At 39.0% G+C, this 25461-nt stretch overlaps 1 protein-coding gene across 4 annotated transcripts in view; it reads left to right on the top strand.

Moving 5' to 3' along the window:
• Window positions 1-25461, top strand: part of Smad4 (SMAD family member 4) — a 54412-nt gene continuing 28951 nt past the window's right edge. For 3 of the 4 annotated variants that reach the window (XM_013349545.2, XM_005356254.3, XM_026783407.1), the window contains exons 1-5: window positions 1-22; window positions 6360-6440; window positions 15559-15934; window positions 18353-18527; window positions 19323-19352. In XM_013349545.2, the coding sequence (XP_013204999.1) occupies window positions 15686-15934; window positions 18353-18527; window positions 19323-19352 (454 nt within the window). In that variant the 5' untranslated portion in view covers window positions 1-22; window positions 6360-6440; window positions 15559-15685. The remainder of the gene's footprint in view (window positions 23-6359; window positions 6441-15558; window positions 15935-18352; window positions 18528-19322; window positions 19353-25461) is intronic. The other variant, XM_005356253.2, reaches the window with a different exon arrangement.

The raw sequence follows: 25461 nt of genomic DNA, 5'->3' as shown, positions 1-25461 counted from the left end.
GGCTCGGCGGTGCGGAGCCCAGGTAAACGCGCGGGTCGTCCCCTGGCCGGGGCCCCAGGGCGGGCTCCCTCGGGCCCGGCGAGGCTCAGGTGGGTCGCCTCCCGCGCGCCCCAGCTCCGCGTGCTCGCCCGTGGGTCCAGGGGCCCCAACTCCACTCGCCGTGAGGCGCGCCGTCCCGGGAAGTCGAGCGCCGTTCGCGCCGCCGCTCTTTGTTGTTCGGGAGGAGTTTGGCCGCGGCCCGGGCCGTGGCGTCGGGCAGCTCGGGAGTGCGTTGTGTCCGGGGTGCCCCGGGTCTGTCCGTCCTCGTGCCCCCCCCAGCAGCAAGTGTTTGTTTTTTTCTCTTTGTCCCCACTTTCTCTTCCTGGTTGTGTCCTTTCAGTTTACGTTCGTAGCTTTGATTTGTTTACTTTTTGGTATTGTGGGTGATGGCGGCTTGCGGGAAACATTCTTAGCGCCTAACTGCACCACCTCCCTCCCCTAATAAAACGTGTCTTCTAATAAAAGGCGTAGTTTATTTTATTGTTAGGGCTACATGCACAGAGCGTGAAATTAGTGGAGGGTGGAGGGCGTTGGCTTCAGCACCCCAAACTGCTGTTATGATTTCTCAAGCCAGATTTTTCAAAGACATGGGCGTGTTTAGTTAACTTGAAAGGTTCCTTTGCGAGGAGGGAGGCTTTAAAAAGCCCTGTTGATTGATAGCTCCTCCCAACTGCCCCCACGAAAGCTGGAGTAAACTTTAAAATTTTTGAAGTTGATTTTTTTCTAGGTAATTCATTTTAAATTACTTTTTAAAGTGCCATAAGGTTTTGATAATTTAAGGAATTTAAAGTGGGATTGCCACTTCCTTAGAAATAAAGTAGCAAGATAAAAGAAGAGTTATAGAAAACGCCCTGAATTCATGTTCTGCAGGCTTGTAATCTCTGGTATTTTTTTTTTAAACCATCTTTGACTTCTGCCGGATTTAGCATCCTTTTCCTCAAAGTAGCATCTTGATTATTTGAACGTTTTAAGAATTAGGGTCAGGATTTTATGCTGAAAGGCAAAACCGTGTGGAATCTTACTTGAAAGTACGGAAATGTATAAATTCCACAAAGTAGTTAGATTTTAAGCACTGCATTTGAATTTTTTTTTTTAATAGATCTCCTGATTGACCTTGTCTTTAGGACCTGAAGTATTTACAGTTGGAACGTAGCTTAGGATGTTCTAAAGTAACTTTGCTCTAGTGTTGGGGGCTCTTGTCTCTATTGGAAAGACTTGATAGGATTAGTACATGCTATTTCGAGGTGTAAATGATTGGTATACTAATTTTAAGAATACTATTTCTCCCTAACGCTTCATCCATAATACTGTCATGAGTTTGTATGGCTTCATACTCTTGTCACCATCCTTTCTCTGTCTCTCAAGTGCTGGAATACAGGACTGGGACAAGGTGCCCCCAGGCTCAGGCTTCTGTTTTCTTTGGTGAACTCCTTAGAAATGTGCACAGAGGCAGACTAATACCCACGGCTCCAAGTGGCTTCAGATCTTGATGGGATGAATTTTGTAGGCTTAAATTGCTGGAATTTAAATGAAACCTTTCTGAAGAGAATTAACAGCGTTGACTGCAGTAATATGAGTGACTTTGCTTTGCTTTCAAGACGTATTACATGTACTTTTGTTTGTTTGTTTGTTTGAAAAGTAATTAATAGTTTTGATTAAATGTTTCTGTTGTAAATCTTAAGTTAGGGGGAGAATTAAGATTGTGTTTTCAGAGTTAATGAAAATTTGCGCTAGCAAGTCAGTGAAAGTAATATGGGATTATGTTATATGTTTTATATGGACCTACACTTTCCTGACGGCTTTGCCCTTGAAACAGTTCTGCTTATACTGGGTTAGGATCTTGTTTTTTTCTAAAGTCACTGTTTTGTTTATGCTGTATGTTAGTTTGAAGTATTTCTGTTGGTGAATTTTGTATCTGAATTCCCCTTTGTTTACACCCCCCCACACACACACAGACACACACACACACACAGAGAGAGAGAGAGAGAGAGAGAGAGAGAGAGAAAGAGAGAGAGAGAATTAAGAAGCCCTGTCACACCCCAACTCAATTAGAACCTATTTTTCTTCCTGATTGAGCCAGAGTTATAGTAATACTGACATTCACTATTCTAATTGAGCTGTTCTTGACTGGGGCCACTACTAGGGCAATCAGCTCCGCAGGGTTAATTGCATATTTGGGCTTGTTGAAAATTTTGCCTCTTTTGGGGAGAACATACATTCTTTTTCTGGTGTTAAAATATTAACTTATTTCAGTTCTGTTTTGTCCCCATATGGTTAATGCCAAGGTTTTTGTTTTTCTTTTTATTTCTCATTCTTCCAGAGTGGATAGCTCTTTAAATATCTTGTCATAACTTTTTCAGTGCTTCATTGTATGGTTGTATACCTCCCACCCTCCACTGTGTTTTGTTCAAGCCATGAGGATGAGTGACTCAGGTGAACTCTTAATCATGTATAAAACTAACCTGACTAAATGGCTTCATTGTTTTCTGTGCTAAGTGAAAGTTAAGGGTCTTAGACTAGAATGTCACATTCAGTATAGCTTTCTCAAATTATTTAGATTTTTTTGTTTTGTTTTTGTCCATTAGTTAAATGAAGATTCACTTGTTTAAGATGAGACTTCAGATAACTGATAAATATGTATAGATACCATGCATATGAGCTACTTTGGTTATGATGCTGTGGGCATCTTAATATCCTCAGCTTATGCTAATGAGTCATTTAGAATTTTGTTGGAGTTTTTCCCTTTTATTTTAAATTGTGTAATTTTGGTAATGGAAATTTTGGCTGAATACCAGCTTCTCAGAAACGAGGTATTTTAGATTGTGTCACCTTGACACTGTTACATGGTGTAATTGGCATTGAGGAAGATTTATTTTCGATATGGAAGTGAATGAGAACTAGGATGGATAAGGACTAGGTGGTACTCACTTCTGTAAAACTGGAATGGTAGGTGATCAGATGCTTGGTTGTAATAATTGATAAAGTCCATAGGTCAGTTATTAGAGATGATTGTATTTGAAGCTGATTCTAAATCTCTTTCAATACAATTCATACCTTAAATAGGATTTTCTTTTCCCAGTTTGGAAAACTTATTGCTCTAGGCCTCCGCTGTTGTGGGGGTAGAGCTTAGGCCTCATGAGTGCAGGCAAGTGTCTTGCCTCTGCACTGTGCCCTCCTAGCTCTTTTCACTGCTTTTTTAATCTCAAAGGTTGGGACAGTGATTTTCAGTTTTACTTGAACATTGAGAGTTCTTGGAGAGCTTTACAAAACATTGATGCCTGATTAATAACCACAAAAGTTTTGATTGGTTTGTGCTGGACTGTGTAGCCAGCTCAAGAAAATGCAGTAGTTGAACCTTAGGGTCCTTTTAACCTGTTTCATTGTTGATTTTTAACTCCCCCTCTCATTTTTGTTTCTTTTGGGGATAGGGTCTCACTACATGGCTGACTTTGAACTTTGGTTGACTCCCCCCCCCCCCCAGCTTACTGAGCAGTGTGATTACAGCCTGTGATCCCATACTCAGTTCTGCTTTATGTTCTTGGTAGTGCAGCGATACATTCATGCAGAAGGTCCATTGCACATTTAATTTAATGGGTCTTTTGAAGGTATTGCCATGTTTGTTTTGCTCTTAAATCTCTGCCTTCCTCTTCTTCCCAACCCCCTCCTTTCTGTCCCCCCTGTTTTTTTTCAGTTTATTTGTATTTAATGACAAGTTTTAGGAAGCTACATTTCTTATGATCATTAAATTGGTCTCTAAATTAGCATCTAAACACCCAATGAAATTTTATTTCTTTTTTAAATATTTATTTTTATTAATTATAAAATATATTTCTATGTATGGGTGTTTTACCTACTTTTATGCCAGCACCACTTGCATACCTGGTGTCTGTGGAGGCCAAGAAGAGGGCACTAGATCTTCCAAAATTGGAGTTACAGATGGTGGTGAGCCACTATATGGGTGCTGGGAATTTAATCTAGGTCCTCTGGAAGAACAACCAGTGCTTTTTAACTGCTGAGCCACATCTCCAGTCCCCTTAAAAATTTTTAACTAGACATATGTGTGTGCCTCTCTGTAGATAACTAAGACCACGTGCCCAGAGTGGGTGCTGAGAACCGAACCCCATATCTCTAGAAGAAACAGTACGTTCTCTTAACCGGGTAACCATTTCCTCAGCCCTGAAATTTAGTCATCTTCAGGGGTTAGTGTGCTTGGAATCGATACAGTATTCTAACCATGACTTCTCTGGGCCTAAAGAGGAAAGTTGCATTGATTAAACCTGTACAGTTGGAGGTTTAATTTTTGCACTGTGAGAAAGTTGCTCGACTAGCATAACTAGTTGGCAGTTCTATAGAGAGATCATTTGGGCACACATGTTCTCTTTTTCCTATTTTTCCCTGTGCTGGTGATTGAATTTAGGGCCTCACGTTTGGTTAATTAGACCAGTGCTGTGCCACCAAGCTCCTCTGCAGCCCCTCTACTTACGTACTCCTGAAATCGCTCCAGAGCTGGGCTATAGAGTTAGCTGCATCTCTTGTCTTTGGAAGAACTATTTATAAAAATAAAACTGTTTTGTTCTTTAACTGTAGCGCGTGCGTGCGCACATGCACACACACACACACACACACATTTAATTCAGCATGGGAATAGGATGAAGGAGGCATGGGAGTAACTATAGGGAAAAAAGCCCTGTTTTGGTTATTTATACTGCCTAATATTTCTGTATTTGTTTATACCTTTTGACCATCAGTACTTTGGAGTGTTTTATTTAGAACCTATCAAATCCTAATTTACATGTTTTGAATGGAGTTCTTATGATTAAACAGAAAGGATTATTGATAAGTAATTGTTCTCCTAATATGATTTCTATACGTATGGATGAATCTATATAGTTTGGGCTTTCTCAGATTAAATGTATGTATATACATGTGCTTGTGCTTGCATATTTGTGTGCATATGTGTGTTTTCAGACAAGGTCTTGCCGCGTAGCCTTCAATTTCAGGACATCTTCCCTCAGCCTCGTAGATTACACATTTGTGCCCCACACCTGGCTTCAAAATATATTCATAAATTTGGAACTGAATTAAGGGTATTTATTAGTGATAATTGGCTGACTAGTTAACTCTAGAGAAGGTAATATGGTGGACAGTCATTGTATCATTTGGGGGAAAGATTGACAAAGTGTAATGAGCTGATAGAAGCTAGGAATTGCTAGGACACTAAATGCATCTAATGTTATAGACCTTGTTAAGATCAGTTGAAGATTGGCATGGTGGCAGTCTTTAATCTCAACATTTGAGAGGCAGAGGCAGGAGGATAGCTCTGAATTTCAGGCCAGCCAAGGCTGCATAGTGAAATCCTTTTTCAAACAAACAAACAAACAAACAAACAAACAGAAACCCCCCCCAAAACAATAAACATAGTTGAAAGAATAATTTTATGGATGTAGGTATTGAAATGATGCTGATAATTATATTAAAAAACCCCACTTTGTTATTAGACTTTTCAATTAGGTGTATTCATGGTGCTTTAATTCATTTTCTGTATTTTTGGTAATCTGTGAATTAGACCAGTGCTTTGTGGCATTGAGAGCATTTCAGACTTGTACTTTTAAAGGTTAGCCTTCGCATACTGGAGCTACTTTGAGCTCCCGTGGAATTCCAATACAATCCTCTTCCCAGTGGCCAGGTATTAAAATTCAACTTCCTTTCTAACCTTTTGAAACAGTGGTTCCCAAAATGTGCTCTGTGGACTTCTGGGAAGTCCCACAGTCCTTTTATTAAAGAGGTCATGAGCTCAAAATAATTTTCATAATAGGGGGAGACATTATTTGTTCTCTCCCTATGTCCAGTTGTGCTGTGGTGCAGACTGGTGGCTCCTTGGCATGTATTAATTAAGACAGTGTCTTTGTGCTTTTCACATCCAGATATATGTTCAGCATTTGAAAGAAAACTCCAGTTTCACTTAAGAATGCCCTTTGTTTAAGTAAACAGTTTTTTGTTTTGTTTTGTTTCTTCAGTTTTTTCAAGACAGGGTTGCTCTGAAGCTTTGGAGCCTGTCCTGGGACAAGCTCTATAGACCAGGCTGGCCTCAAACTCAAAGAAATCAACCTGCCTCTGTCTTCCGAGTGCTGGGATTAAAGGCGTGTGCCACCACTGCCCGGCCAGTGTTAGCTTTTAAATAGTCTTTATTTTGTGTGATTAAATGCGAAATGTGTGTGAAGCATTTTTGCATGTTCAAGTCAACTGCTCGTGTCTAGGAAGACCACTTCGTGACTGAGCTGCTTTTGAAATGTGGTGTCATTTTTATTTTCACTTCGCAGAATGCCTGTAGCTACACTCCTGTCATTTAGACCCAGATATTTGGTGAAAATGAGTGAAATGAACCCGGCACTTAAAGGAAGGTAACTCATTTGTCAGTGATAAAAAGTCGAATCTTTCACATGATAGAAGTTAAGGTTTTGGAAAACCAGAGTCAGTCAGCGTGAATTTGCTAATTTCTCAGTATGTGTTTCTGGTGTGATTGTTGGTGATTTTCAAGGAATGAATGTGTTTTTTAAAAATACATGTGTTCTACATGAACATGGTGTTATGCCTGTAATCTTAGCATGTGGGAGACGGAGGCAAGAAGATAACTGCTTCAGCATTTGGAAAATATAAATAACTCACCAAACATGTTTTTTCCTAAATGATCAATTCTTAATGTTATAAAAATTCTCCGGAGAAAGATGTAGATAGATTTGTGTTTGTGTGCACGCGTGCGTGCTCATGTGCAGGTGCTGCTGTGTATTGTATGCTCGTGTGTGTGTGTGTGTGTGTGTGTGTGTGTGTGTGTGCACGTGCAGGTCCTCTTGTGTATTGTATGTAGGTAGGCTCATGGGGAAGTAGATGATTGTCTTGGCTGCTGCTTATTAAGAATGGTCCACTTTATTTTTTGTTTTCTTGAGTTTGTTTTGTTTTTGTATCAGCTCCAGAGATCTGTTTTTACTTCCCAACATTGAGATTAGAAGCATAGCTACCATGCCCAGCTTTTTTGTTGTTGTTTGTTTTTTGTTTTTTTTTTTGGGGGGGGGTTGTATGGGTTTGGGGCTCAGACTCATATCCTCATGCTTGTTAGTGACTGAACTACCTCCCTAGCCCCAACCCAGTGGATTTTTATGCAACAAACCTAGAATTTAGATTCTACTTAGTAACCTGCACTAATCTCCATTTGTTGCGTTTTGGCATTGAATAAAAGATGAATACCCATTATTATCTGAGAAGACTATTAAAATATTCTTTCCAACTGTACAGATTTCTGTGTCACATTTCCTTCCTGTACTTTCAAATGTCCAGCAGATTGAATGCTAAAGAAAGTAGGAGAGTCCAGCTGTCTTGTGTTAATCCAGACAGTAAAGAAACTTGCACAGATGTAGAATAGTGTCACTCTTACTACTAACTTTTGTGTTGTTTCTAGAAAAGGTTATTTTTTATAAAAGTTATTTAGGTTATGCCTGTTGAAAGTGAATTAAAATTTACTTAAAGTTTTACTTGTAATATGATAAATATTGATATAACCCATATTTAAAAATTAGTTTCAGAAAATAGTCAAATATATAAATAAAGGGAGTCAGAAAACAGTTTGACAGGTACAGTTTTAAAGTAGCTAGTTCTGTATTTTTACTAGATTACCAATGGGATATATTATTCATATGTTTGGGCTTATCTGAGATGGTAACTCATGTAATTTTTTTTTTCAGTTCTTGTGTTTTCAGGAACATGTAACAGTCAATATTCAGGTACTTCATTGACTTGACTCTAGATTGCTTGTTTCAGAATCTCAACCAGTGTTGTCAACATTGCCTTTTAGGTTTGATTTCCTGTTCTTTTTTGTTAAATTCTCAGCTTAATTATTTTCAGCTTAGGTCCAGCATAAAAGGAACTCCCCTTTCTATTTTTTAGAGATGGATTTCAGGTTTGTGACTTGTCTCCAGCTTGCCAGAGTTAGGATTTGGGGCACGTGCTACAATACCTGGCTTATGTGGTCCTGGGGATGAAGCCAGGGCATCTTGCTAGGCAGGCAGTCTATCGATGAAGCTCATCCCTAGTCTTCACAAGGACTCAGTTTCTTTTTTAACATCCCTCCCCATTGTCTATCAGAAGTTAAGCCACTGGCTAGGGTTCTTTTCATCTCTTGGGTGATAGTGTGGCCAGGGTTTGGTTCTATGTACTCTGGTTGGGAATTGTCTTGCCTGCCTAAATAAGATTTTTTCCTGGAAAACCAGACTTGTTGCAAAAGGAGAATATATGCTGGCAGATGAAGTAGATGCCAGCCATAGTATTTATTGATCCTTTTCAAACAGTGTATTTAAACAGGTTCTCTCTGTGTAGCCCAGGTTGGTTGTGAACTGCAGTGCTTTTGCCTTCAACTCCTGAGGGGTAGGATTATAGATGTGGACCACCATGTTGAACTACAACTTTAACTTTTTTTAAATTTTTATTTAATTTTGGAGATAAGAGCTTATTTTGTAGCCCAGACTGGCTTTGAATTTATGGCAGTCCTTCTTCCTCAATCTCCCAAATGCTGAGATTACATATATGTATGATTCATTATGCCTAGCTTCAAAACATGCTAGTTTAAAACTAAGGTTATTTAATACTGGTTCATGAAAAGCATTTGAGTAAGCAGAAGCACTTGTCCCTATTGTCTCTCATAGTTCACCCTAGAAGTTACTATACAAATACTTTTTGTTGCATTGGTTGCATTCGTAATACTTTATGCTTTTGGATGTTCTCTAGCTACCCTCAGAGGTATCGCAACCGTCAGTGTAACATCTGGACTGCCACTTGTTGCAGGGAGATAAGCCCGAACAATTGTTTTACTTGATTGTGAAGCTTATGTTAGAATTTTTTCCTAGTCTCAACTCACTAAGCCAGCACCCTTCCTCTGAAAAAAACCAAACCTCTTGATCTTTTTTAAAAAAATATTTTCATACTAAGTATTAGTTTTATAATCACTTACCAAAACACATAACTTCTAGAAAATTATATGCTTGGTATATGTAATACAGTTCTCTTTGTTCCTTCTTGCCTCTCCTCCCAAACCTGGTGCTGATTCTTCCATGGACCTGCATACACAGTCTCTTTTTTACAGTCTTTTGCTACCGTTCCTCCTCTTTGCTAATATAAGCCTACTCTAGACAAAATATTTATTTCTTTGCCCTATTCCTGTGTTCCCCCATTCCCATTTAGCCTTGCAATTCCATTTTGATATGTGTAGACTGCACTGTTCTACCAAGTATTCTGATGATGGATCACCTGGCATGTGGTAGAATTAGCTTCCTTGTCCTTTTTTGTTATCCCCCTCCTTGAAATTTGTGATAGCCTAGGGTTCTCAGCTCAGACACTTGTCATTTTGGATTGGGTAGTTTTGCTCTTTTCGCCTTCGTTGGGGACCAAGAAAAATTACTCCCAACTAATACTCACCAGACCTGACCCTGCTTGGCTTCTGCTATCAGATATCAGGCACATTAGGATGGTATGATCAGAAGCCAAACATTTCTGTAGACATTGCCAAACATCCCTTATAAGACTAATTCCCTGTTGAAAACCATAGGTATGGCCATGTGATAAGCCTGAACAATTGTTTAGCCAATCAAAGGCAAGGATAAGTAATAACCTTTAAAAGACAATGTGTAAAAAAAATAAAATAAAATAAAAGACAATGTGTGAGCTGTCATCTCTTTTCTCCTCCTTCTCAACATGGGAAGATAGTTCTTCTGTCAGTCTCTAAAGTAGCTGAGCAATGGATAGTGCCAGATGATCTGTGATGAATGAAGAACTTAAACAAAATCAATCTTTAACTGTAGGTATTTGGGGAGTTGGTTATAAATGTGACACAGCCCATACTAACTTGATTTACACATTATGTCAAGATAGGACCTTTCTGTGCTGTTCCATTCACTTTTATACTTCTTTGTAGTTCTTGATAGTTTGGTAATATGTTTGGGTTTTCTAGATGTGTTATGCATACACATGCTTTAGAAATTGCCTTCATACAACATAGATACATATTTCACCACTACCTCAAACTGTAGATTCCAGCCCTGAGGAGGCAGAGACAGGTGAGTCTCTTGAGTTCAAGGCCAACCTGGTCTGCAGAATGATTTCCAGGACAGCTAAAAGAAATTTGTCTTTATCCCAGCACTCGGGAGGCAGAGGCAGGCGGATCTCTGTGAGTTCGAGACCAGCCTGGTCTACAAGAGCTAGTTCCAGGACAGGCTCCAAAACCACAGAGAAACCCTGTCTCAAAAAAACCAGAAAAAAAAAACAACAACAACAACAAAAAAAAACCAAAGTGAAACCAAAACAAAAAAAAAATAGCCTTAAAAATATTTTCTGAGTTGAAATCTTTCGTGTTGCCCAGGTCAGTTTTTTTTACACTTTTTGTATTACTGATATTTTTATTTGACTTATGTATAAGCATATAAAAAATAGGTATGCAGGTAAGACATTTCCTGATAATAAGTATAATAATATCTAAAAATTCTTTGCTGTAGATAAAATTTCTCATTTATTGAAGATCAAAGTAAATTAGCACTAATAGGATGAATATATTTGTTGATTTTTATGTAAAGAATTAAATCTTTGCTGAATATTCGATGCTGCCTGGCATAGCACATCTTCAGTGTTTTCCATAATTGGTCAGGGTTTTCATTTTGTCATCATCAGTGCTGAGAACCCTGCTTCTTATGCATACACAGTACATGTACATCCCGTACATATGCAGTACATCCCATGCATACACACTATATCCCGTGTATACACACTACATCCTGTGTATACACATTACATGCTGTGCATACACACTACATGAACATCCCATGCATACACAGTACCAGGTGGAAGAAGTATGTTTAGGGCTGTTTCAAAATTGTTGGAAATTTAGTCCTAATTCCAAACCCAAATTCATTAAGCAAGTAAAAGAAAATGAAATTCAGGTCAGCCACTCAAATGACAGTTCTTAAAATCAGACATTTTAAAATAACATAATCCAAAGTTACACTAACTTGATACGTGCTGAAGAATGCTGGTAGGAAAATATTAAATTTTGTCCTCTGTATTAAACCTTTTAGCAAGAGACTGCAATAAGAACACTGTAGTGTATAACACAGTAATCTGGAATCGCTGCAGTGAAGTCACTTTGAGTGTGGGGAAACGATGCACCACCAGAAACACCTTGGGTTTATTACTTATTTTTTGTGAGTTCAGAAACCTTTTACTACTGTTGCTTGTTTTTGTGACCTCCACCTTTAATTACAGGACCTCCCTCCCCCAGATAGGTTCATAATTTACAGTTGAGGAACTATGGGCAGGTGGTTTTCTGTCTTAGCTGGGGCCACTCATTGGTGTGTACTGCTCCAGCCAGCCAGTGTCCGCAGTTCTTGTTGTAGCCTTTTGTAAGAGGTCCTTGCAGGTGGGGTCTAAGGGACAGCATCTCCCACAGTCAGTGAAGAGTTATCTTAGCATCTCTCACACAGGAAAACATAATTAGTATTTAGTCCATTTCTAGCAATTAAATTTTTCTTAATTGAAGCTTTTTTTCTTTGGAGCTTTATTTGTCCACCATTTGAGAAAAACCAGTGTTACCAACTGTGCCAACATAATGCTTCTCTTAAGTCTTGACATGCAACCATCATGTTTATGAGGCTGCAGAAAGTACAAGCATCTTAACTCCTTTTTAAAAAATTGGGTTCCAGAGTTTAACCCATGATAAAAGTATTCTGCTGAGTTACATTCTGGGCCCTTAACTTCTATATTTGTATTTTCTCATTGGTGTGCCATACATCAAAATGCAGATTTTGCTATGTGAGTCTTTTCCTCCTTTATCTAAAGTTAGGATAGTTGAATTTTTCAAAATGTATAGATTATATTTTTAATTTCAAGATATCAAAGGAGGTGTTCTAGGTTGTTAGAGATACAGAGTTTTGGTCTGAGCATACTTTCTCATACTTAACCTGTTAGTCTGTGTCCAGACTGCAAGCATAGCTGTGCTGCCTTGGTCAATATGGCTCCTACTTTGCTTTCCTATACATTGTTGCATTTTTATTACTTGGTTAGTCTGTAGGGTGGGCAGGACAGATACTGCCCATTATATAGATGGGACCATTTTAAGAGGTTATTTATGTTGCTAGAACCTTATTTGGAACATACAGTTTTTATTTAAATCATGTCAGTATTTTCTCACGTCTATCACATTTCCATAATCCAAGGCCATATACTATAGGAATACATTTATATATCCCTGCTGATAATTGTTTTCTTGTAAGAAACTTCTAAATTAAGAACCTTATGATCCAAGAAATACAACAAAATTCAAGATATGAGAAGGCTGCTTTTAAGAAAACAAAGTTATTACTGTATTCAAAGAAGCTTATGATTAAGACAGCCTTTGCAATACTGTCAGACCCCAAGCAGCCTAAGTTTAATAAAGGATGACCTTTAATATTGATACCATGGAGAAATAGCTGTGAATAAATTATACATTGGTACAATTTTCATTGTGAAAACAAATAAGCTTATTTGCAAGCTTAAATGTGTCTTAAGACAGATCCACAGAATAAAAATCGTCTCGCTGGTCCATAGATACTTTATGTCAGTGTCTTAGTTACTTTTTACTGCTGTGACAAATCACCATGACCAAAGCCTCTTAGAAAAGAAAGCATTTAATTGGGGGCTTGCCTGCAGTTCCAGGTGAGTCCATGACCATCACGGTGAGAAGTATGCAGGCAGACAAAGAACTCATAATAGCCAAGAATGTACTCGTTCGGACAACAGCCATAAGGTGGTGGTGGGGGGAGTTGTGGCGCAAACATGAGAACATAAAGTGGAAACTTCACGGCCCATCCCCAGTGACACACCTCCTCCTGGTCCTTACCAAACAGTTCTACCATTGGGGAACCAAGTATACACACATAAGAGTCTGTCTGGTTGGGTCGTTCTTATTCAAACCACCACACTCAGGAACTGCATGATGTTGGGAATTTCTAAGGTGAAACTTTTTTTTCTTGAACTTCTAAATTTATATGTTATTTTTTGAACTCCTAGAACTGAGAGACATATAGTGAAATTACTGTAATTTAATATGTAAAGTATAATAAAGGTGTACCTTAAATTTGAGAGAGAGAGGAACCAAGTAATTCTTTGGAATCGAGAGGCAAGGTGGCAACATAGTGAGGGGAAGAAACTCTTCAGGGTAATTCAAACACTTAGGCTGTAATTTGAAAGGAAGCCTAGGGCTTAATTATTAAGTGGCTAAAATGGTGGTAAATGTTTTAGGTCAAGGAAATACTATGAATTAAGCATGTGAAACTCAGGATTGCACCTGTTGGGCAGTATGTGGGGCTTAACCTGTTGTGGATTGGGTATATGATGGTGAGGGTGACTAGTTCAGTCTCAGTCTGTGTCTTGTTGCTGCCATGAGACATTATGACCATGACAATTCTTATAAAGAACATTCAGTTGGAGCTGGCTTACTGGTTCAGAGGGTTAGTCCATTATCACCACAGCAGGTACATGGTAGCCCTCATAGAGCTGAAGCGGTAGCTGAGAGCTCCAGACAGAGAGACTGTGTGTAACATGGACTTTTGAAACCTCAAAGTCCACCCCCAGTGACACACTTCTCCATTGAGATTATACCTCCTAATTCACTCCGTGGATGAAGCATTCAAATATGTGAGTCTATGGGGGTATATTCATCAGACCTCTACCACAGATCTTGTAACGCAAGAATAAACTGTGGCAGTGAGCTATATCAGGTCAAATGGAGGGTTCCCCTTCCTCCAGTCTGAAGATTGACTCTTGCGTGTTTACATGCTAAGCAGGCACTGTATTCTAGCCTTAAGAAAGAGGGGTGTATGTGTGGTGTGTGTGTGTGTGTCATTGAACTTTATGATCTTCTTGTCTCAGTCTCCCAAGTAGCTGGGTTTGCAGGTGTTCACTACTATGCCTAGCCAAGATTTATGCTTACTGTTTTGTTTTCCTTTTCTTTTTTGACCATACAGTAGTTTCTTTTACGTTTCCCTTCTTTTCTCCATTAATAAATCACCATTACTTAAAAATAAGACTTTGTACACTGAGTACATGGCCATTTTTCATTTTTAAGTTCACAGTCTAGTAGCAAGTGCCACTTCTGGGAGCAAATAATAGTTTTCCAGTTCGGGCGGGTGTGAGCTGTCCTTTTACTTAACCTCCTGCATGCCTTTGAACCGTAGTGGCTTACCTCTGTCATTGCCTTCTTACATTTCCTATGGTGTGTATTATTAGGAGAAAATGCAGACAAATGTATAATGTGTTTTGGGATAATATCCTTTAAAAACAAATGTCTTGGGATTCAGACAGTAGGTTCACCATACTGATGTTGTATGCAGCATACTTCGTATTGCCTTGTCTCCTTTGAGTTCTCCTTTTAGTTCCAGATTCAGAGTGTAACTCTTTGCCCAACTTCTTAGTTTAACTGGAATCCTCCAGTCTGATTCCATCCACCCATGTGCAAATACTCTTTATTGGAAAGTGTATCTTCAGTGACTATTTATTAGCTGAGTATGATCTCAGCACTTGGGAGGCTGATGTAGGGGTATTGCTGTGGGTTCCAGGCCAGCGTGGGTTGCAGACTAAAACCTTGTTTCCAAAACAAACCTGCCAAGCGGTGGTGGCACACGCCTTTAATCTCAGCACTTGGGAGGCAGAGGCAAGCAGATTTCTTGAGGTTGAGGCCAGCCTGTCTATAAGAGCTAGTTCCAGGACAGCCAGGGCTGTTACACAGAGAAACCCTGTCTCAGAAAACAACAACAAAACAAGAACAAACCTTTCCCTATCTTTTTATTTATTTGTATTTATACATATGGATAAGTGATGGCTATTAATACACATGAAAATTTGCTTCTTTATGTGAGGACATAAATTGAAAGACGTTTAAGAAATGACTCCAGAGAGTGGTTCTCAATCTGTGAGTCACAACCCCCTTTGGATTGAGTGACCCTTTTACAGGGGTTGTACATCAGATAGCCTGCATATCAGATATTTACATTACAATTCACAATAGTAGCAAAATTACAATTATGAAGTAGCAGTAAAAATAATTTTATGATTGAGATCACCACAACACAAGGAATTCTATTAAAGGGTCGCAGCACTGGGAAGGTTGAGAACCACTGCTTTAGAGGAAATGATTATATGAATTCTAAAAAGGCTCAAAATTGCAGCACTGACATAGAAAATAGAAAGGGTGCAGAAATAACTAAGGAAAGATTTGGGGTAATGTTACGTTTGGTAAAACTTGTCTTAGTGTGCCTTTGCATTAATGAGAGGGCCTGTTTTTTTTTAATGATTTTGGAATATCAAAACTAGCTACATTTTATAGTTAAGCTGTTTCACACTTTAAACATTTTTTAGAACTATGAGTGTTGAGTCCCTTGACTTAAGTGGAACAGTTCTTATATCTACCTTGTGAAATATATTCTTTTTCCACTCTCTCTCATTCAGATTATCCTGCTCACCAGATGTCTGACAGCTCTTCTTGCAACATTGGCTATTGGTTTTCACTGCCTTCACAAGATCAGAATTACTCCAGAAATTGGAGAGTTTGATTTAAAAGAAAAAACTTAAACAAATGGACAATATGTCTATAACTAATACACCAACAAGTAATGACGCCTGCCTGAGCATTGTACATAGTTTGATGTGTCATAGACAAGGTGGAGAAAGCGAAACGTTTGCAAAAAGAGCAATTGAAAGTTTGGTAAAGAAGCTGAAAGAGAAAAAAGATGAATTGGATTCCTTAATTACAGCTATAACTACAAATGGAGCTCATCCTAGCAAGTGTGTCACCATACAGAGAACACTGGATGGACGGCTTCAGGTTGGTCTGCAGAGCTTTCTGTCTTCTGTGCTAGCAGAGTAATTGATGTTTTATTTTTTTTTATTTTTTTTAAAATTTATTTATTTAATGAGGATTTCTGCCTCCTCCCTGCCACCGCCTCCCATTTCCCTCCCCTTCCCCCCGATCAAGTCACTCTCCCTCATCAGCTTGAAGAGCCATCAGGGTTCCCTGACCTGTGGGAAGTCCAAGGACCGCCCACCTCCATCCAGGTTTAGTAAGTTGAGCATCCAAACTGCCTAGGCTCCCCCAAAGCCAGTATGTGCAGTAGGATCAAAAACCCATTGCCATTGTTCTTGAGTTCTCTGTAGTCCTCATTGTCCGCTATGTTCAGCAAGTCCGGTTTTATCCCATGCTTTTTCAGACTCAGGCCAGCTGGCCTTGGTGAATTCCCGAAAGAACATCCCCATTGTCTCAGAGTATGGGTGTACCCCTCGCCGTCCTGAGTTCCTTGCTCGTGCTCCCCCTCCTTCTGTTCCTGATTTGGACCTTGAGATTTCTGTCCGGTACTCCAATTTGGGTCTCTGTCTCTGTCTCCTTTCATCGCCTGATGAAGGTTAATATTCAGGAGGATGCCTATATGTTTGTCTTTGGATTCACCTTCTTATTTAGCTTCTCTAGGATTGCGAATTATAAGCTCACTGTCCTTTAATTATGGCTAGAAAAGTAATTGATGTTTTAAATTTCCTCTTAAGGTCTTACAAATTTAATGTGAGCTTCATCTCTTTGTATATTTATTTATTTGTATATTATTATTTGTATGTTATGTATTTATAGATTTCTTTTTATTACTTGTGTGTGTGTTTGCACATGTGTATGTACAAGTATGGGAAGAGGGCAGAAAAGAGCATCCCCAGATGCTGGGATTGAATTCTGCTCCATAATAGAGAATCAGGTATTCTTAATGCTGGGCCATCTCTTGTTCTATAGCTCTGTCTCTTGGCAGACTGTGCATCTGTTGCCAGTGTGTGTGAGGAGAGTATATTCTTATTCAAAGTAATTCAATGAAGAAAATTTGAAAAATAAATGAGAAGCCCTGTATTTTGAGAACTACCTTTAGCTCTTCAGTATCCATCATTACAGTTCACACTCTCCCTATCTGCTAACCTCTTTTGGTATTGTAGATGGTCAAACTGATATGTTGGAATCCTGAAATCTCGGTATGTTATGTTTTCCATTGGTGTGAAACATTCACTGGTCACATTTTTTTCATGTAAAGCAATATCATTTGTATGAATAAGTATAGAAAAAAAGTGATGTTAGATTTTTAAAATTTTTATTTCTACATTTTAGGCATAGTTTATGACAAATTCATATTTTTGCATTTTAAAAACCCGAGTGCAAGTCTTGAAATTGAACACTATTTCAAATTCTCTCTATGATCCTGACTAGGTCATTTATTTGTTGTAGCTTGGCCTAACCTGGAACTTGAGGGTTTTTTATCCCCACCTCAGCTTCTGAGTGCTGAGATTGCAGATGTGTGCTCCTTTGCTCTTGTTATTTTGAGATTTGGATTCTCAGGAAGGAATGGTTACGATCTGACATTGGCAATGGAGGTGGGATGGGGAGTGGGACTCTGAAACCAGTTTCCCCTGTGCTAAGTAAGCTCCAGCCTATCTCTTTTGTGACCTTCAAAGGTGTGAAGATTTCTTTTATCTTGATAAATATGCACATAGGCAGGTAGCACCTTGCATCCTCTAATTCAGTTCAGTTCTGACTCGGTCTACTTGGAGGTGCCACTCATAATCGTCTGCTTGTTTTACCTGTGCTTCTCTCCGTTGTCCATAAAGGGTTCCCACAGTCCCACCCATGGTGCAGTTAATTTAGTCAAGCATCTTCCCTGGCTGAGGGAACCTTGTTTATCATTATGAAGGGTATTGCAGAGGCCCCAGATTGAGAGCTGCATAGGCACGGTAAACCTCCATGCCCTCTGAAGGTAGACCAACCTTCAGGACCTCCACATGCTCAGCCACCCAAAGTGTCGAAACCCCGTTCAGGTTTTAGTCATTGATTGTGATCAACTCTACATACATAATAGCCCCTTTCCCTTCCACGGGGGTTGGGCCTAAAGTTCCAGCTTCCCTATTCTGCCTCTCTCTTCTGTGATCAGCCCCCATCCTTATGGTACTTGTGAGCTGTAGCCTTCAGTCAGCTCATACCTCAAAAAAAAAAAAAAAAGATTTTTTTTTTAAGCACATGGATACACTCTGAAGGATATCATTTTTAGAAGCCTAAGATTTTAGTTTTATAAAAGGAAATATGAGCAAAACCATGTGTATGTTTTACAGTATTACAGATGCTGATTAGAGTTTGAAGATTAAATAGGAACATTTTTTTAAATCTCTTGTGTAATGTATAATACAAAACTGGTACTTAATAAATGATGGTTTCTTTTCTCAGGTGGCTGGTCGGAAAGGATTTCCTCATGTGATCTATGCCCGACTATGGAGGTGGCCTGATCTACATAAGAATGAATTAAAACATGTTAAATATTGTCAGTATGCATTTGACTTAAAATGTGATAGTGTCTGTGTGAACCCCTATCACTATGAACGTGTTGTGTCACCTGGAATTGGTAAGTTGACTGTCTTTGCAGAACCTTCATAGATCTATAAAGGGAAAAGATCCTAGCAGTATTTTAATTTTCCTAGTTTAAAGCTTGTATTTGAGGACTACTTAAGACTTCAAATAAAGTTCAAGAATCAGAATTAAAATTTTATTTTAGACAAGGTCTCATCCCAGGCTGGCCAAGAGTTGGCTATGTAGCCAAGGATAACTCTTGATCTCCTGCTTCAACCTCTTAAGTAGTGGAATTAGAGGTATGCACCACTATGCTTGGCTTAAGATTCAGATAATTTAAATGAAATGTAAATACTTAAATTTGTGGTTTTGATTTCTAGAATTGAGTATATAAAATTGATACTCTGGGGCTGGAGAGATGGTTCAGTGGTTAAGAGCATTGCCTGCTCTTCCAAAGGTCCTGAGTTCAATTCCCGGCAACCACATGGTGGCTCACAACCATCTGTAATGAGGTCTGGTGCCCTCTTCTGGCCTGCAGGCTTACACACAGACAGAATATTGTATACATAACAAATAAATAAATAAATATTTAAAAAAAATAAAATTGATACTCTGCCTACTTTTTACATTGTTGTTGAAGATGGGAAACATTATAAATTTAAATTTATAAATTTTTATGTTAGCTTATATATATAACTATATATATGTATAAAATTTAGAATCTACCCTACTTTTAAATTGAAATGGCTCATGAAGTTTGGTAATCTCTGGCTTACATTTATGTTCTATATATAATGGAAGATATGTTCATAGTAATGATTTATGTTTCATTTTTTTCCCCTAAAATAAGATCTCTCAGGATTAACACTGCAGAGTAATGGTAAGTAACTGGTTTCCTGTAACTTTTTCTATTTTCTTGTATCATGTCTTAATTTATTTTTTGTTCAAACAAGTGGTTTGATTAGGAGCTAGTAACACCAACAAGAAAAAAGTTGCTGCTCTGAACATGTAGATTTTGTAGGGAGGTATATATTAACATTTAAAATTTGGCTTATTAAATTTTTTTTATTTTATGCATCTGAGTGTTTTGCCTGCATGTATTTTTATCTACCGTGTGTGTGTGTGTGTGTGTGTGTGTGTGTGTATGTGTATCTGAATCTGATGTCTGTGAGACCAGAAGGGATATCAAATCTCCTGAAATTAGAGTTACAAGTAGTTGTGAGCTACTTCTGTGGGTGCTGGGAATTGAACCTGGGTCATCTAAGTGCTCTTAGCGGCTGAACCATCTCTGGAGCCCTGTAATACTAGATTTAAATTGGCTTTGGCTCTCTGAGTTTGAACTGCCACTCATGAGTTAAAATTCCTTAGGTGTGATAGATGAATACACCAGGACATGAGTCTAATTAATGGTCAGTTTGAACAGATTTTTAATTGTTAAAGGAATAGTTCTTTGTAAGAAAAACATGTGTAAATGGGTATCAGTGACCATAGTGTGTGGTAATTTGGAATTGTGTGTACCATATCTTACAAGATATCTATTTTAGTTTTTCTTCATTTCACCCTAATTTACTTTCATGAATGAAAATACTGATGATGTTTTTAAATTATGCATATTAATATTTTGAAAATGTATTTCAGTGAAACCAAAGGTTAAAATGTTTTGAGGTGTGAAAATCCTCTTGTTTTTAATTTTGGGGTGAAATGGACTTCTCTAAATCTTTAGTTCTAATAACTTAGAACCTATTAAACTAAAATCTCTGAAAAAATCTATACTTTGTGGAAATGCTCTGGTACAGAATCACTGTTATCTTAAAGCAGCGAACGCTTGTTCTGCTGGTGTTTCATTCTTTAGACTCCCAGAGGTGGGCCAGAAACACCACATGACTTTACATTGTCAAATGTGCCTGGTAATAAAGGACTATTGTGGCTTACTGGTTCCTGAAAACTGCTTGGCAGTAGCGGGAGTTGTGGTCGTCTAGGAATGGCAGCTTTAGAGCTGCTGAAGCTCTGCTTCTGCCAGCACAGGAGATGTTGTAAACAAGCACCCAGCAGTTGTCACCCTTCTCCATCCATAGTGTTTGCGATCTAATGCATTTACTCAGTGGAAATTAGGGTTTAGGAAACTGTAGTGATAATTTTAGAATTTTAATATGGATTAATTGTGAGGTTCCACATCCGGGTTGTGGGAGTTAATATTCTTCAGGGATACTAAGGGCATTGTCAGCCTTGTGGATTCCCCTAGTGGTAGTTTTGTAGACCATCTTGCCTGGATTATTTGCTTGGAAAACAAGATTTCATTTTTGAATTGGGCAGAACAATAATAGTAGAGCAGGTAATGAAAAGTTGAGAAAAACAGAACCCTTCCTTCACTTGTCAGTTGGGATCTTATGGTTGTCCAGCACAACTCATCTCTTTCATGGAGCTCTGTGACCACACCGACCCATGTATTCATTGTTCAAATATTTGGTGAGTTTATTATTGCCTGGTACTGTGCTAAGCTTTAGGAATATTAAGAAAAACGTGGTGTGTTTCTTCCAGTCAGAGTGCAGAGTCTTTTGGAGGGAAGAGAAAGCAGAGAGTGGCTTGCTAGAGGGTAAATGGGCAGTGGCAGAGTGCCCAGTGGCTTAAGCTTAGTCCTTTTCACCTATGGAGAATTCACTATTTACCTCTCATACAAAACTTTATATTCTTATGACTACTCTAAAAATATGCTTTAAAATAGCTAACAGTTATTGAATGTTCATTTTGTATAAGGTACTGAGCTAAGTGATTTATGGCTGTCTTAGTCAGTGTTCTGTTGCTATGAGGAGACGCTGTGACCATGGCAACTCTTATAAAAGAAAGCATTTTAATTGGGGCTTGCTTATAGTTTCAGAGGTTTAGTTCATTATCCACATGGTGAGGAGCGTGGCACTACGCAAGCATTCATAGTAGCTTAGAGTTCTACATCCTGACCCAAAAGCAGCAGGAAGAGAGAGTGACACTTGGCCTGACTTGAGATTTTGAAGCCCCAAAGCCCACTCCAATGACACACTTCCTCTAATAAAGCCACACTTAGTTCAACAAGGCTGAACCTCCTAATCCTTCTCAAGTAGTACCACTCCCTAATGACCAAACATTCAAATATATGAGCCTATGGGGGCCATTCTTATTCAGGCTTCCACAATGAATATTGTGTCATTGTCCACTTATTACTTTCTGTGGTAGGTGAGATTATGTTCACTTCTTTAGATTAGGAGACATGAGCCTAGAGATCAAGGAACTTGCTCAGCTAGGAGTTAGAATAATGTTGGTTTGCTATGGAATATTAAACAACAGAAAAGCATTACAAAAACTGAGGCACCATTAAGTTAGTCATATTTGTTTTTATTGATATATGCCGTTTGTTAAAACAATATGAATATTTTATAATTTGGTACGTGTGGTGGCTATTCTTAGTTGTCAACATTTATAATTCTCTAAAAACCCAAGCAGCTGGGCACACCTATAGGACTTTCAGTTAATTGGCTCATTTGCGGTGGGAAAATCTACCTTAAATCCATATCATTTGAGGTTGGAAGAGTCGCTTTAAACCTGGGCCACAGATTTGTAAAAAACATGGAATAAGGAAGATTTTGCTTTGTTTGTCCTCGCTCTCACTGGAAGTTTTTTCCTTCAGTAGTATTACAGCCACTCAGGATTTCAGTCATGTGTACTGAAGACCAGTTAACTCACTGAGCCTTACGGCTGAGCACCTACTAGATTCTTGGATTTTCCTTTGGAAGACAGCCATTGTTGGACTTTTTGACCACAGCCTGTAAGCTACTCTAATAAAGCCACGCACACGCGCGCGCGCGCGCGCACACACACACACACACACACACACACACACACACACTTCCTTCTTTTTCCAGTCATTCTGTTAGTTCTTTTTCTCTAGAGAACTCTGACTCATAACAGTTCATGAGCCTAGGGAAACAGAATTGCTTCATGGAAAGGACAAAACTTTGTTCTTACTGGAATGTATATTTGTTCTGGTTATGGATTTCTGTTTCCAGCCTGTAATGATTCTGCCAACACTACCATCCATGGACTTAAAGAATGTCTTATCTACCATCATGTTATTCCATACACTATTGCTTCTGACCAAGGAGCTCACTTCTCTAAGTGTGACATTGGGCCTGTGGTCATGGAATCCATTTGTCTTGCCTTGTTTCCCACCATCCTGAATTAGCTGGCCTGATAGAAGGATGGATCAGTCTTTTGAGACATGGTTACATGCCAGTTAGGTGGCAGTAGCCTAGAGGGCTGGGGCAGGGTTCTCTAGAAATTAGCATATCTTTTGAATTAGCATCAAATATGTGATGTATTTTTCCCATAGCCAGGATTCATGGGTCCAGGTCTTAAGGGGATGGGAAAGGGAATAGTTCTTCTCACTGTTAGCCCTAGTTATCCACTAGGAAAAGTTTTGCTTCCTGTCCTGTTCTGCTGACTTAGAAATTTTGGACCCAGAGTGAGGAGTGCTCCTGCCAGGAGATAAAACAAACATTCTATTGAACTGTAAGCTCAGACTTCCTCCTAGCCACTTTTGCGTTCTCATGTCCTTAAACCTACTGTCTAAAAAAAAGAATAACATTGTTAGGATGGGTGACTGATCCAGACTACCAAAGGGAACTGGATTGCTTCTCCACAATGGAGGTAAGCAGGATAATGTGTGGAGTGCAGGAGATCCTTTAGGGGGTCTCTTGCTGTTACCATGCCGCTGTTACCATGTTCTGTGATTAAAAGCAATGGGAAATTATAACAACCTACTCACAGGCAGAATGACAAAGGGCATAGACCCTTCAGGAATGAAAGTATGGATCACTTCCCCAGGAAAAGAGCCAAGACTTGTTGAGGTGCTTACTGAAGGTAGAGGAAGTACAGAATGGGTGGTAGAGGAAGGTAGTTAAAAATAGCAGCTAAGGCCACGTGACCAGTAGTAGAAATGAAGTTTATAATTGACATCAGTGTTTCTTATTTTGTTAAGAATGTTTGTACAGATATTTGTGTTTTCTTTTCTCTTATTTCTTTACCCTATAGTGTATCCTGTAATAGAGGATGATTGCATTCTCCTCAGCTGAGATAATATTTCAGTGCTTAATCATATTAGAGATACTACAAGAATGTCCTTCAAATATTGTCACCTTTCCTAAAATCTATAATGCATTTGGTTGTAAGTGGGATAGTATATCGTGTTAGGCAAAATTATGACCTGCTTACTGTTTTTATTTGGGAATTAGGCATAATGTAAGAAGATGTGATTGTGTATTAGGTTGACAAGGGGTAGACTTGTGTTGGCTCTTCTTGAAAATGGTCTCCTGTCACCTGATGAGGACATGGGGCTTCCTGTTCAGCCTCTGTAGCCTCTGCAGCCTCTGTATAACTAGGAATAGAAAAAAGCAGGACTATTGAAACCCATAGCTCCATGCTGTTCTTATGCACTCAAAATAAGTCCTGGAGATGGACGTTTATGTTTTTGGAAATGTATCTCTGCAGCACCTAGTGTTGATGTTGCAGGTCCTGTGATGACCTTTATATGCTCACATTTAACAAGCAGCTGGGCAACATTAGACACAAGTTGATTAATCCTTCCTGTCATGGTTTTGATATTTTGGATGAAGCACCCCTTGTCTGGAAGTTGGCTCTTAAGTTCAGCTAACTCAATGGTTAACATATGAAGACAGCGGTTCTATTTACTGATATCTTACCACAAGAATTGCACCATTGCTTCAAGTGAGCCAAACTTGTGGGAGATTGAGGAGACTCGTTGGTGACCACGTCAGACTGGGTGACTGAGTGTGTACTCCTAGACTGACTTGGTTATCATGAGAGACTCCTGAGGTGTAATCTGAGGTGCATTGTCTCAGGTTAGTCTGGCTGCAATGCCGTCTCCAAGGGAATTGAGGATAAGGTTAAACATGGGAGCTGTGAAGATGTTCTGAGTGATGTACACCGAGGCACCTTGGTTCTCCGGGAGGTAGGATTCTTCCTCACTCAGTGAAAGGGATAGAGATAGCCTATGTCTGTGGACAGATGGAGGAACTCAGCACTGGGAACTTTTTCTTAATGTTTTTTCTTGATGAGTTGTTATATTCAGAAGAAATCCCAAGATGAGGTTCCAAAGGGACACTCTAGGTGTCTTGTTCTTTTTCTCTGGCAGTTAAAGAGTTAAAAGACAGGAAAGATCAAGTGCAGTAGATGGCAGTGGAGAAATCTCAATTCCACAGACATCAGCAGACAGAATCGGCAGGTGTAGAAAGGTGTTTATTGGGAGTGAGGAAACACAAACGCTGTAGGCAGATGGACAAAAAGATCCATTGCAAAGTAGGTGGTGACTTGAGAAGCTGAAAAATCCACGTTCCAAACTTCTGTTTAGGGAAGTTTAGTCGACCTGTGAAGGGAAGGAAACCTTGGGAGGCATAGCTATTTAAAGTACACAGCAGTTGACTCTTGTGATGTCACGGTCAACCATGCAGCTGTCAAGTTCACAGCTGCTCCCTTTTGTATTAGTAATGCCAACAGGTTAAAGGATCTCAGTCACTTCAGCAACAAAAAAATTGAATAGAGATGCCATTAATTAGATGGCCCATTAAGTTAAATAAATAATTAAATCAATATTGCCAAGATTTTTTTTAAAGAAACTTTTTTTTAAAATAAATCTTTATTTTAATCTATTTATTATGTACACAGTCTTCTGTCTGCATGTATGCTTGGATGCCAGAAGAGGGCACCAGATCTCATTACAGATGGTTCTGAGCCACCATGTGGTTGTTGGGAATTGAACTCAGGACCCCTGGAAGAACAGCCAAAGCTCTTAACCTTTGAGCCATCTCTCCAGCCCTTGCCAAGATCTTTATGAAGAAAAATCCAGAATTTTGTTGAGTAAACTAATCATAAAAACAAACATGCAAACGGAAAAGCTTAGCCATCCATACCACTGTGTTTTCTGAACAGGATTTTTTTTTTTT

This window comes from Microtus ochrogaster, chromosome 18 (assembly GCF_000317375.1).
Source record: "Microtus ochrogaster isolate Prairie Vole_2 chromosome 18, MicOch1.0, whole genome shotgun sequence".
NCBI classification, from domain to species: Eukaryota; Metazoa; Chordata; class Mammalia; order Rodentia; family Cricetidae; genus Microtus; species Microtus ochrogaster.
The sequence above is the reverse complement of the archived record's forward strand: the minus strand, read 5'-3'. Positions and strand labels throughout refer to the sequence as shown.